This window comes from Carcharodon carcharias, chromosome 31 (assembly GCF_017639515.1).
Source record: "Carcharodon carcharias isolate sCarCar2 chromosome 31, sCarCar2.pri, whole genome shotgun sequence".
Classification (NCBI taxonomy): domain Eukaryota; kingdom Metazoa; phylum Chordata; class Chondrichthyes; order Lamniformes; family Lamnidae; genus Carcharodon; species Carcharodon carcharias.
Genome location: NC_054497.1, coordinates 15643214 through 15655898, shown reverse-complemented (window position 1 = coordinate 15655898; position 12685 = coordinate 15643214). Strand labels below are relative to the sequence as shown.

Here is a 12685-nt window from a genome sequence, read left to right as displayed (position 1 = left end):
CTAGTGGACAGTTCCTGAAGGTGCTGACTCTCAGTGGGAGACAGTTACTGAAGGTGTTGATTCTCACTGGGAGACAGTTCCTGAAGGTGCCGACTCTCACTGGGGGACAGTTCCAGAAGGCGCTGACTCTCACGGGGGGCAGTTCCTGAAGGTGCTGACTCTCACTGGGGGACAGTTCCTGAAGGTGCAGACTCCCACTGGGGGACAGTTCCTGAAGGTGTTGACTCTCACTGGGGGACAGTTCCTGAAGGTGCTGACTCTCACTGGGGGACAGTTCCTGACGGTGCTGATTCTCACTGGGGGACAGTTCCTGAAGTTGCTGATTCTCACTGGGGGACAGTTCCTGAAGGTGCCGACACTCACTGGGAGACAGTCACTGAAGTTGCTGACTCTCACTGGGAGACAGTTCCTGACGGTGCTGATTCTCACTGGGGGACAGTTCCTGAAGTTGCTGATTCTCACTGGGGGACAGTTCCTGAAGTTGCTGATTCTCACTGGGGGACAGTTCCTGAAGGTGCCGACACTCACTGGGAGACAGTCACTGAAGTTGCTGACTCTCACTGGGAGACAGTTCCAGAATTTGCTAACTCTCATTGGGGGACAGTTCCTGAAGGTGCTGTCTCTCACTGGGAGACAGTTCCTGAAGTTCCTGATTCACACTGGGGGAGAGACCCTGAAGGTGCTGACTCTTACTGGGGGACCGTTCCTGAAGGAGCTGACTCTCACTGGGGGACAGTTCCTGAAGGTGCTGACTCTCACTGGGGTATAGTTGCTGAAGGTGCTGACTCTCACTGGGGGACAGTTCCTGAAGGTGCCGACACTCACTGGGAGACAGTCACTGAAGGTGCTGACTCTCACTGGGAGACAGTTCCAGAATTTGCTGACTCTCATTGGGGGACAGTTCCTGAAGGTGCTGTCTCTCACTGGGAGACAGTTCCTTAAGTTCCTGATTCACACTGGGGGAGAGACCCTGAAGGTGCAGACTCTTACTGGGGGACCGTTCCTGAAGGAGCTGACTCTCACTGGGGGACAGCTCCTGAAGGTGCTGATTCTCAGTGGAAGACAGTTACTGAAGGTGTTGATTCTCACTGGGAGACAGTTCCTGAAGGTGCCGACTCTCACTGGGGGACAGTTCCTGAAGGTGCTGACTCTCACTGGGGGACAGTTCCTGAAGGTGCTGATTCTCAGTGGAAGACAGTTACTGAAGGTGTTGATTCTCACTTCGAGACTGTTCCTGAAGGTGCTGACTCTCAGTTGAAGACAGTTACTGAAGGTGCTGATTCTCACTGGGAGACAGTTCCTGAAGGTGCCGACTCTGACTGGGGGTCAGTTCCAGAAGGTGCTGACTCTCACTGGGGGACAGTTCCTGAAGGTGCTGACTCTCACTGGGGGACAGTTCCTGAAGGTGCTGATTCTCAGTGGAAGACAGTTACTGAAGGTGTTGATTCTCACTTCGAGACTGTTCCTGAAGGTGCTGACTCTCAGTGGAAGACAGTTACTGAAGGTGTTGATTCTCACTGGGAGACAGTTCCTGAAGGTGCCGACTCTCACTGGGGGACAGTTCCTGAAGGTGCTGACTCTCACTGGGAGACAGTTCCAGAATTTGCTGACTCTCATTGGGGGACAGTTCCTGAAGGTGCTGTCTCTCACTGGGAGACAGTTCCTGAAGTTCCTGATTCACACTGGGGGAGAGACCCTGAAGGTGCTGACTCTTACTGGGGGACCGTTCCTGAAGGAGCTGACTCTCACTGGGGGACAGCTCCTGAAGGTGCTGATTCTCAGTGGAAGACAGTTACTGAAGGTGTTGATTCTCACTGGGAGACAGTTCCTGAAGGTGCCGACTCTCACTGGGGGACAGTTCCTGAAGGTGCTGACTCTCACTGGGGGACAGTTCCTGAAGGTGCTGATTCTCAGTGGAAGACAGTTACTGAAGGTGCTGATTCTCACTGGGAGACAGTTCCTGAAGGTGCCGACTCTGACTGGGGGTCAGTTCCAGAAGGTGCTGACTCTCACTGGGGGACAGCTCCTGAAGGTGCTGATTCTCAGTGGAAGACAGTTACTGAAGGTGTTGATTCTCACTGGGAGACAGTTCCTGAAGGTGCCGACTCTCACTGGGGGACAGTTCCTGAAGGTGCTGACTCTCACTGGGGGACAGTTCCTGAAGGTGCTGATTCTCAGTGGAAGACAGTTACTGAAGGTGTTGATTCTCACTTCGAGACTGTTCCTGAAGGTGCTGACTCTCAGTTGAAGACAGTTACTGAAGGTGCTGATTCTCACTGGGAGACAGTTCCTGAAGGTGCCGACTCTGACTGGGGGTCAGTTCCAGAAGGTGCTGACTCTCACTGGGGGACAGTTCCTGAAGGTGCTGACTCTCACTGGGGGACAGTTCCTGAAGGTGCTGATTCTCAGTGGAAGACAGTTACTGAAGGTGTTGATTCTCACTTCGAGACTGTTCCTGAAGGTGCTGACTCTTAGTGGAAGACAGTTACTGAAGGTGTTGATTCTCACTGGGAGACAGTTCCTGAAGGTGCCGACTCTCACTGGGGGACAGTTCCTGAAGGTGCTGACTCTCACGGGGGGACAGTTCCTGAAGGTGCTGACTCTCACTGGGGGACAGTTCCTGAAGGACTGGGGGACAGTTCCTGAAGTTCCTGACTCTCACTGGGGGACAGTCTCCCATATTCTACCCTCCATAAACTTGAGATCATCCAAAACTCTGCTTCCTGTGTCATAACTTGTACCAAGTTCCATTCTCTTATCATAAGATTAAAAGAAATAGGTGCAGGAGGAGGCTATTTGACCCATCAAGTCTGCTCCACTACTCAATAAAATCATGGCTGACTTGATTGTTGCCTTAACTCCATTTTCCTGCCTGTCTCCCATAACCCTTGACTTCCTTGATAATCAAAAATCTGTCTAACTCAGCCTTGAATATATTCAGTGACCCAGCCTCCACTGCTCACTGTGGAAGATAATTCTAAAGACTAATGGCTCTCAGAGAGAAGAAGTTCCCCCTAACTTCTGCCTTAAATGGGAGATTCCTTATTGGGAAACTGTGCCCCTTAGTTCTAGATTCCCCCATGAGGTCGAAACATCGTCCCAGCATCCACCCTGTCAAGTCTATCTGAAAATCTTATATGTTTCAATAAGATCACCTCTCATTCTTCTAAACTCCGGTGAGTATAGGCCCAACCTGCTCAACCTTTCCACTTAAGACAAACTCCTTTATCCTAAGAATCAGCCTAGTGAATCTTCTCTGAACTGCACCCAATGAAAGTACATTGCCCTTTAAGTAAGGAGACCAAAACTGTACACTGCCCTCCAGGTGCGGTCTCACTAATGGTCTGTAGCAAGCTGTAGCAAGATTTCCCTACTTATATACTCCACCCTCCTTGCAATAAAGGCCAACATTTCATTTATCTTCCTAATTACTTGCTGTACCTGCATGCTAACCTTGTGTGATTCATGTACAAGGACACCCAGGTCCCTCTGTACTCCAGCATTCTGTGGTGTCTCTCCATTTAAATAACATTCTGCTTTTCTTTTTTTTCCTGCCAGAGTGGAAAACCCCACATTATCCTCCATCTGCCAAATTTTTGGCCACTCGCTTAACCTATCTATATCCTTACGCTCCTCACAACTTGCTTTCCTACCAATCTTTACATCATCAGAAAATTTGTCTAATGTACAGTCGGTCCCTTCATTCTAGTCATGAATGTAGATTGTAAATAGTCAAAGCCCCAGCACTGATCCCTGTGGCACTCTACTAGTTACAATTTGCCAATCTGAAAATGATCTCTCTTTTTCCTGTTAGTTAGTCAATCCTCTAGCCATGCTAGTATATTACCCCAACACCACAACCTCTTATCTTGCGGCACTTTATCAAATATCTTTTGGAAATCCAGGTATACTACATCTACTGGTTTCCCTTTATCCACCCTCCTTGTTATATCCTCAAAGAACTTCAATAAATTTGACATGCACAATTTCCCTTTCACAAAACCATGTTGACTCTGTCTGATTGTATTGTGATTTTTCAAAATACTTCTAGTATTCTAGCATTTTTCTAATGAGAGATGTTCAGCTAACTGCTTTCTGTCTACCTCCTCTCTTGAAGAGTGTTATTACATTTGTGGCTGTCCAATCTGCTGGGTCCTTTCCAGAATCTAGGGAATTTTGGAAAATTACAACCAATGTATCCACTATCCCTGCAGCCACTTCTTTTAAGACCCTAGGATGTATCCATCAGATCCAGAAATATCTCCCTTGTTTCCCATTAATGCCCCCATCTCAGCCTTTAAGGGACCAATGCTCACCATCGCTACTTTTTTCATTTTTATATACTTGTAGAAACTTCTCCTGTCTGCTTTTATATTTATTGCTGGTTTTCTCTCATACTCCAATTTCTCCCCCTTTCATTTTTTTTAGTCCTTTGCTGGTTTCTAAATTTTTGCTAAAGTAATGGCCTACCACTAACCCTTGCAGAATTGTACATCTTTTCTTTCAATTTAATACCATCCTTAACTTCTTTCATTAGCCATGAATGGTGCATCCTTCTCATTGTCTTTCCTTCTCAATGGAATATATCTTTGTTGAGAGTTATGAAATATCTCCTTAAATGTCTGCCACAGCTTCCCTATTGTCTTACCTTTTAAACTATTTACCCAGTCTGCTTTAGCCAACTCTACCTTCATACCCTTAGAAGTGTTTTTATCTAAGTTTAAGACACTAGTTTCAGACCCAAGTTTTTCACCCTCAAACTGAATGTGAAATTCTATCATGTTATGATCACTCCTAACTATAGGATCCTTTACTATAAGGCCATTAATTAATTTCTCTAATTCTGGCCTCATGGATCCCTGATTTTGATTGCTTCAGCATTGGTAGCCCTACTTTAGGTTGCTTAGGTCCTAAGTTCTGGAATTCTCTCCCTACACCTCAACATTTCCTTCAAGACACTTCTTAAAACATACCTCTATGACCAAGCTTTTGGTCGTCTGACCTAATATTTCCTCCGGTGGCTTGACATCATATTTTGTTTGATAATGTTCCTGTGAAAGCACCTGAAGATGTTTTATTTTGTTAAAGGTGCTACATAAATACTAATTTTCATTGTTTGCAAATTTGTTGCTTTATTTTCTACATTACTTAAAAAAACCCCACTATATTTTAAAGGCTTTGAAATGTCCACAGGTGGTGAAAGGTGGTACAGAAATACAAGCTCTTTAAACTGCTGCCTTTAGTCGTGGTAATGATGGATAGGGAAAAAACACAGATGAAAAAATATCACATAATTGATCTCTGGCTGCTGAAGCGATGTATTGCAAATTTTAAACTGGTTTATGAATAGTTACATCCAGTTGCTGTCAGTTGTTTAGACCCTTGCTGCATGTAAATAGCAATTGTCATAAGTGTTTTACTCCCATCATGTGGGTAGCATTAAAAATACTAGCTGAAGTGATTTTAAAGTGACCAATCCCCTCTTTATCATGGTGGGATTAGGTCAGGTGATCTTGTGAAAGTAATACTGATGAATTTGAATAAAATTCCTTTAGTGATCTGTTTACAACAGACAAAGAAATCTCTTTTAGATGAGCCAATGTATTCCTACATTACTGTAATTTGTACAGGTATCACACTGTCAGATTCCTCCAGTCCTGAACCAGGCAGGTTTTCAGTTGTGTGGATGTACTGTCTGCTGAGCAGACATCTGATAGACCAGGAGCCAAAACTGGGCAAAGTGAACAGATAAAGAAGATTGATCAAGCTATAGATGGAGTGGCTGATGGGGTTTAAATTGGCCAAAGTGCTTCCCTGCTTGAGTATTAACCGATCCAAAGACACATTACACAAATCCTTTAAATAAACTTTATTGCAGCTACAAAAATGCTTCATTCCAGTGATACATAATAGTTAAAAATCACTGACATCTAAATTTAAATAAATATTTACATCAGAACAAGAATTTACAGTTATACACTAATTACATTTCATTAAATTCTGCAAATGCAGACAGGTAGATCACAAGGGTCAGTAGAAAGTCACCTCTGACCTTGTATATTACAGAACTCTATTTTTAGAAAAGATGTGGATTGAATGCATTTGGCTGCTCAGAGATGGGGATTTCTCCCTCTGACTTATGCACAGATATATAAATATATATTTCTTCCTGTAATATTCAACAATTAACAAAGCAATGCTAATGGCCTGAGGGTTCACAGCACCAGCACTTTGAGCAGCGGCCAGAGACTGATCATTGTCACCTGTAAATACTTCACAGAAATCAAGGGAAAAGCTTCTCCATATTAATAGGCCAAAGTCTCCAGGAGCTTTACAGCTCGCTGAAGAGTCTCTGTCAACATATCGCTGGGAGAAGTGGGTGAGTGAAGTGGGCAGCTCTGTAACAGGACCTGCCCGGCCTGTTGCCTGTGTGAGGTCCTGAATGTTCTAGAATGCTGTCTGCCTGTTCTGGTAGTTGAGGTAGGGATCTTGCAGGAGGGGCGTGGGGTGGTAGCTGGATCTGGTGTGAGGTCGAGGGATTGTAAAATCCTGCGGTGAAACATACATCTGAAAAACAGAAAGCACAGGATGTTAGATTAGAATCATGGATAAAAACTGATGAGTTTACATAACCTTTGACCTTGAACAAGTCCCAAAGTTCAGATTTTCTAACCTCAGTTCATTATCTGACAGTTGGCTTGTGATCCCTCTGTTTGAATCCCTGAGGTGTGTATGAATTTGGTCCGAAAGACGTTTGACTGAATTGTTATGGGTCTGTAACCCACTCCTCAGGAAAGGTGCTTCTGTGATTTCCTGTCATCTGACAGGAGTCTCATGGTATTGGTGCATCCTTCAGCTCCTGAATATGGAGACACACCGGGTATCAAAATATTCAGCTTTGGCTGCGCAGCCTGATCTTTAATGACAGGCATTGGGGTTCAGTGCCTCCACTCAGGAGAATTAATAGACGTGTTCAAACTACAAAGGAGGCTTATGGCGTAAATAGGAAGAAACATTTCCACTGGCAGCAGTGTCAATAATCAGAAGAACACAGATTCAAGGTTGTATAATTGGTAAAAGAACCATAGGGTAGATAATATTTTTAAGAAATAAACAAACAGGAGAGAGGGGTTCATCATATTGTCAGATTCTCAATTCTTATTGTTCCCCATTACTTGGGGAAGGATTGGGCTGGTAGGTGAAGAGGGTCCACATCTCATGTTTTCTGATTAGCATTTTTGTGTGTAGATTCCTACAGTATAATTTCAGGTCACCAGCCCCAGTGGTGACAGTTGATGCCAGACTGACCATCCCAAACCAGCCTAGTGGGACCAGACTGGGCTGAACTGGTTTCTTCGGATGTAGAAGTGGACAGCGGGCTTAGAGCTGAGAGTTTCAATAACTTAAATCAGGCATGGCTGTAGGCAGAGGCAGGAACCAGCTCATTTAGGGAGAGTTCGATGCGTGGAGGGGTACAGGTTTTTGAATGAACTGAAACGGCCAACAAAAATCTATCAATGCAGGACAACAGGCTGAAATGGACGGAGAAAAGGTGGTAGAGGGAAGCTGTACTTACATTGTGGCCTATTGGTGAAGGACTTCGGTATGAGGGTGAGGGAACATGGTCAAGATTCCCAGAGAATCCTGTGGAGGCAAATGAAATCAAGTGAGAAAAAGCTGATGGAATGTTTGTGTTATAAGCTCATTCTAATAAATCAGCCCTGTCCACCACCTTCAATTCTCTCTATATTTACAGATATATCCTTGTGACATGCTCTACTAGAAAGGCTACTGAAATCAGACTGGCACAACCCATCAAATGCTTCTCATAATAATTTACATTTCTACATTAAAAACATGATATAGAAGGTCATTCATGGAGGGAGAGGAAAAGGGAAATTGAGTAAAGGTCACAGTCCAACCCAAAGCCATAAAGAAGTTCCATCCCAAATCCCAATCTCTCTATCCCACAGGACGGTTGGAGCTCAATCCTTGCCCCTGAACACACCCAGTTTAGTGAAGTTGTTGATCTAGATTCCGATTGTGTAGTTTAAATAACACATCAGTGTATGCCCAGAGAGCATTGTTACCTAGCAACTCCTCCCACTCCCTGTACATCTCAGTAATAGTTTTCTCCTGATGGCTACATAGTGCAGGGCCCCGTGTTGAATGGAAGCTTGTGACTGGATGAAAACATCTCTTATTAGCATGTCTCTGGCATTAATAAAGCCACGTAGGTGCATTTGCCCGTTAGTGGGAAGTGAGATTGCTTTGACCCAATGTTGCTATTGGAATGTAGGGGCAGCCTGTATCCGGATGGAGGATCCAGCTTGTGGAGTGGGGATGGGGCACTCTGGACGGTTCAGTCTCACAACAATTCACATAGGTGTCAGCTTGTCGATTGATAAATCCTCTGGAGGAAGCCAAATTGGTCATGGGTGATGGACAAATTTAGGTACAGCCTATCACAACCACATTTCTTTATCATTCAAGTGAAAGGACTGGAGGAGGGTTTAATACAAACTGATCCTTTGCTATTGCCTCATTTCCCAAACCAATTTCATGCCCCACTCCCTGGGGTTAGTGGCAATGCTAAGCATTTTCTAAACTCAAGAATGCATTGAGAGAGAAGCTGGAGGTTTTATCCTATCCAAGCACCTTCTGGATGCTTTTTCCATTCTTGTTATTCCTCCAACTCATGGCTTCACCATTAACAGATACAACTCAGAGTAAATCAGAATCAGACAGTACAGAAGGAAGCAATTCAGCCCATCATGCCGCTGCTGCTCTTTGAAAGAACCATCCAATTAGTCACACTCCCCTGCTTTTGCCCGACTTTACAAATATTTATTTTAAGTATGTAACATTTTACAGCATTTAGTTTTTTTAGAACTTCATTGTTAAATATTTCTTGGTCCTAACATCAGTTTCATTCAACTTCAGAGTAACCTGTACAGCTAATGGCAGGCAGGATATTACAGAGAAGGGAGATGTGGTCAGCAAATGAGATGCATTCAGGATAAAGTTACCATGTGATATAGAATAACCCCCAGCCATCCCAAGCCTGCTGCATGATGGTCATTTGTGGTTAAATTCATATTTAACTTTTTGAATCTGATCTCCTCTCCGGGTTGGAGACATGTTCCTGCACCTGCTGTAGGGAACAAATTCCTCACCTCTGCTTGGCTCCTCCAAGAAGAAGACCTGATTGTCCACCCCCTTCAGTCCCACGTTCTGCGGATTGGAAGCTACACTTTCTTGTGGTTCATCTTCGGGCTTTGCAGGGCAGGTGATGTGTCGGAGTTCTGGAAGCATGTAGAACAGGATAAAAACCCAACCATTGGCAACCAGTGCAATGCTGAGGGTTGGATCATCCCATTCCAGTTTCTTGTTCAACTCTGCATTACCACGGACAAACATAACGATCCACACCACCCAGATAGATATTGAGAAGAACATGGTAACGAATATGTGTGCACCATGTTTCTTCCATTTTCTATAATTGCCACAGAAAGTGAAGATGGAAAGGATGAAAGTCAGAGCCATTAGAAACATAACGTAGATTAGCAGCATGACAAAGTCTTTGCTATCATAGGCACAGTTGTTACAGAATCGGACAGTGACAAGCACCAGATACTCAATGGCAATGATGACTTGTACCAGAGTTAGAATCAGAACCAGGCCAATCATGTAACAGGTTTTGGGACCTTCTCCTGTATGCACCAGCCTCAGCAACCGCCACACATGGGCCAACAGACAGGCGAAACATATCGCGAAGAGCACTCCCCAGAGGAAGATTCGGGTAGGAAGTGTCATCTGATCCAATTTGATGATGAAAGCAAAGGTCAGGCCAAAAATTCCCAGTGTGCCGTTTAGGAAAATGCACTGGATGGGTACACAGGCTTTCTTCCTCTTGTCTAAAATGAACGGTGTGATGCCCAGCAGAACCATAATTAATATCAGGGTGATGACAATTCCTACAGCAGCAATGGCTTCCAGAACAATCCCCCAAACAGCGTCTAGGTCGCACAGATTGAAATAAACCGACTGGAGGTTAGAGCCACAGCCTCTGGGAACAGTGGCCAGAGCAGATTTACAGTCAATAGATAGTAGAAGCAAAATGGGTAACACTGAGAACATCTTCATATTCATCCTGAAAAAGATGATCAGAATTTTTTTTAAGTTTCTCTGCTGGAACAAATTTCATAAATTCAGATAGGAAAAGTGTTCTCTAATCCATTACTTTTGTTTGTCTTAATTCTTGGGATATGGGTGTCACTGGTAGTATCCCAACAATTATCACCCATCCCTATCTTCCCATGAGAAAGTGATGACAAGCCACCCTCTTGAATCACTTGTTGCCTTTTGAAGGATGATTAAAGTAAATAATGAATGACCTTGATCATAACTTAAGAGCATAGATCACAATAGCCTGGGGCAGGATGTGTGTTAGTCTGCTTCAGCCAGTATTTCATTATATCCTTCACTCCGGATTCTTTATATTCACATTGTATTGCTACTTGCCTGAAGCCAAACCTTTTGATTATATATAATCAGACCCTTGATGTATTATTATCCATTGGATTTAAATCCTTTTGCAATTGTAGAAAATACCTCAGCCAATTTCCCCTCAATTGACCCTCTCTTTACTCTCACTGAAGTCCCACCCAGGACCCTAGACCATGAATGTTCCACTGTGAGGCGCAATACAACCACATCCTGGTTTTACCCATTCTGTTTGTAGATATGCACTTTGCACTGGCTAACAATAAGAACCCTGATGGCTTATTCTCCTCCCAGGCTGGGAAACTAAGTCTGAGTCTAGGGACTGTAAGGCCATTCACAGGCTAAAGTTCAAACCTGTGTGACCCTTCAAGTTCACACTGAGGGAGAGGATTTTTATGGGAATCCTCGCTGTTCAACACAGCAAGGCTGGAAACACCAGAGAAAGGAATAGCCAGAAACACTTTCTCCAGAGCAAAATACTGTAGACACTGGAATTCTGAAATAAAAACGGAAAATGCTGAAGATACTCAGCAGGTCTGGCAGCTTCTGAGGAGCGAGAAAAACTGAGTTCATGTTTCGGGTCGATCACATCGCTGCAGAATCGGCCCAACAGAGTCACAGAGCATTAACTCCATTTCTCTCTTCAGAGGCTGCCTGACCTGCTGAGTCTTACCAGCCTCTTCGCTGTTCCACGGGGAGTGAAGAGAAGTTTCAGAACTGTTTTTTAAATCAGACACAAAAAGGACAGAGGGGAGGATGAACTGTACCACCCGAACTTTACATTGGCCAAGCAAAACCATTGGGCTATTGAGAAGCCAGAGATGCCCCACAATCCACAACGCAACGTGGGTGGCTCCATCAGTTTGGAGCCGGATGACCATTTACACACGGGGAGCGGCTGAAATCGGTCTTCGGATGTCCACATCACACAAGGGACTCGCCAGGGATTTGACTCGAAGAAACTTTGGCCCACAACAATACACACAACTTCCCAAACGGAAAATCTCATCCGTTCACTTGCCCCCCGCCAGCCTAGGGCGCAGTCTGGGACTGGGTCCTCCAACAAAAGCCCTAAACCCCCTTCGTTTTACCTAAAGTCACTGAGAAAAACCACGATTGCATCAAAAGGCTGGGTCAGACATTGTGAAACAACCTCGCGTCCCCCTGAGGCTTCTCTCTGATAAAACACAAACCTCCCCCCCACCCCGCCCAAGTCCTCATTGCGCGTCTTAAATTCAACTTAAAAAAAACACAGCACCGGATCTTGGGTTAAAGTTATTCGCTTAACTTAGCAAAAAAAAAAGGTTCGAAGAGTTTAAGAAAAAAAGAAAATCTGGTAGAGAATTCGGCACCTGCCAGGTTTTCAAACTCAGAACATAAAAGAGAAACGGAAAAAAAAAACTTTCAAACGGTTGTGTGGAGTGTTCTTACCTGGTAGTTTGTTCACGTTACTCTCAGTGTTTCTAACGCGGAGTGTCTGAATGCAATGGTCAATCCGCAATGTCCGCGGCTGCTTTATATCCTCCAGGTGTGTCCAGGTGTTACGTCAACCCTCTCTGCGGTTCCGCCTGGTTTTCAGGGAGTTGCTGTTGCGCTTGTGGCTTTTGCTGAGGTGAATTGCGACTCCTCCTCGATAATGTCACATGTCGGGGCCTCAAAGATGAACACCTTCCCCCGGCCGGTCGCTTCGACTATTACTCACTCCGTTCTCAAGAGGTGTAGTGCCGAATTTTGAGAGGCAGCTTTGTGTTGGTCATATCATTTCTAAATCTACAATTACGTTGTTTTCTTATGTAATAATCATTTGAGTCCCCAAATGTCAGTAAACCTGCTTTTTAAGAGAAAAGTATTAGTGCCAGTAGGCATTTTATTTGTGGTATTTTCAATCATTAGTCCTTAGCATAGCTAGAATTTCATTATGCAACAGTTTAATTATTTAATTCAAGCCTATTAAAACATGAATTACAGAAAACCTTAACTTTACTGGGAGATGGTATCTAGAGGGGCCACTGCTTTTCTTAATTTATATTAATAACCTAACTTGGGTGTACAGGGCACAATTTCAAAATTTGATGATGATGCAAGACTTGTAAGTATTGTGAACTGTGAGGAGGATAGTGAGAGACTTCAAGAGGAGATGGACAGGCTGGTGGAATTGGCAGACACGTGGCAGGTGAAA

General features: G+C 44.3%; 1 protein-coding gene across 1 annotated transcript; it reads right to left on the bottom strand.

The window, feature by feature from the left end:
* Positions 1-5854: 5854 nt before the first annotated feature.
* Positions 5855-12114, bottom strand: LOC121271827 (G-protein coupled receptor family C group 5 member B-like). The gene is made up of 4 exons (XM_041178124.1): positions 11938-12114; positions 9177-10153; positions 7577-7644; positions 5855-6567 (listed from the first exon to the last, which is right to left on the bottom strand). The coding sequence occupies exons 2-4, from the start codon at positions 10150-10152 to the stop codon at positions 6448-6450; spliced, it is 1164 nt and encodes a 387-aa protein (XP_041034058.1). The 5' UTR covers position 10153; positions 11938-12114; the 3' UTR covers positions 5855-6447.
* Positions 12115-12685: the final 571 nt, after the last annotated feature.

Excerpts from the sequence above, each read along its gene's own strand:
- LOC121271827 (XM_041178124.1), bottom strand. The coding sequence starts at position 10,152 with ATGAATATGAAGATGTTCTCAGTGTTACCCATTTTGCTTCTACTATCT. Across the intron at positions 7,645-9,176 it reads CTTGGAGGAGCCAAGCAGAG|GATTCTCTGGGAATCTTGAC; the intron begins GTGAGGAATTTG and ends TTGCCTCCACAG. Across the intron at positions 6,568-7,576 it reads CTTCACCAATAGGCCACAAT|ATGTATGTTTCACCGCAGGA; the intron begins GTAAGTACAGCT and ends TCTGTTTTTCAG.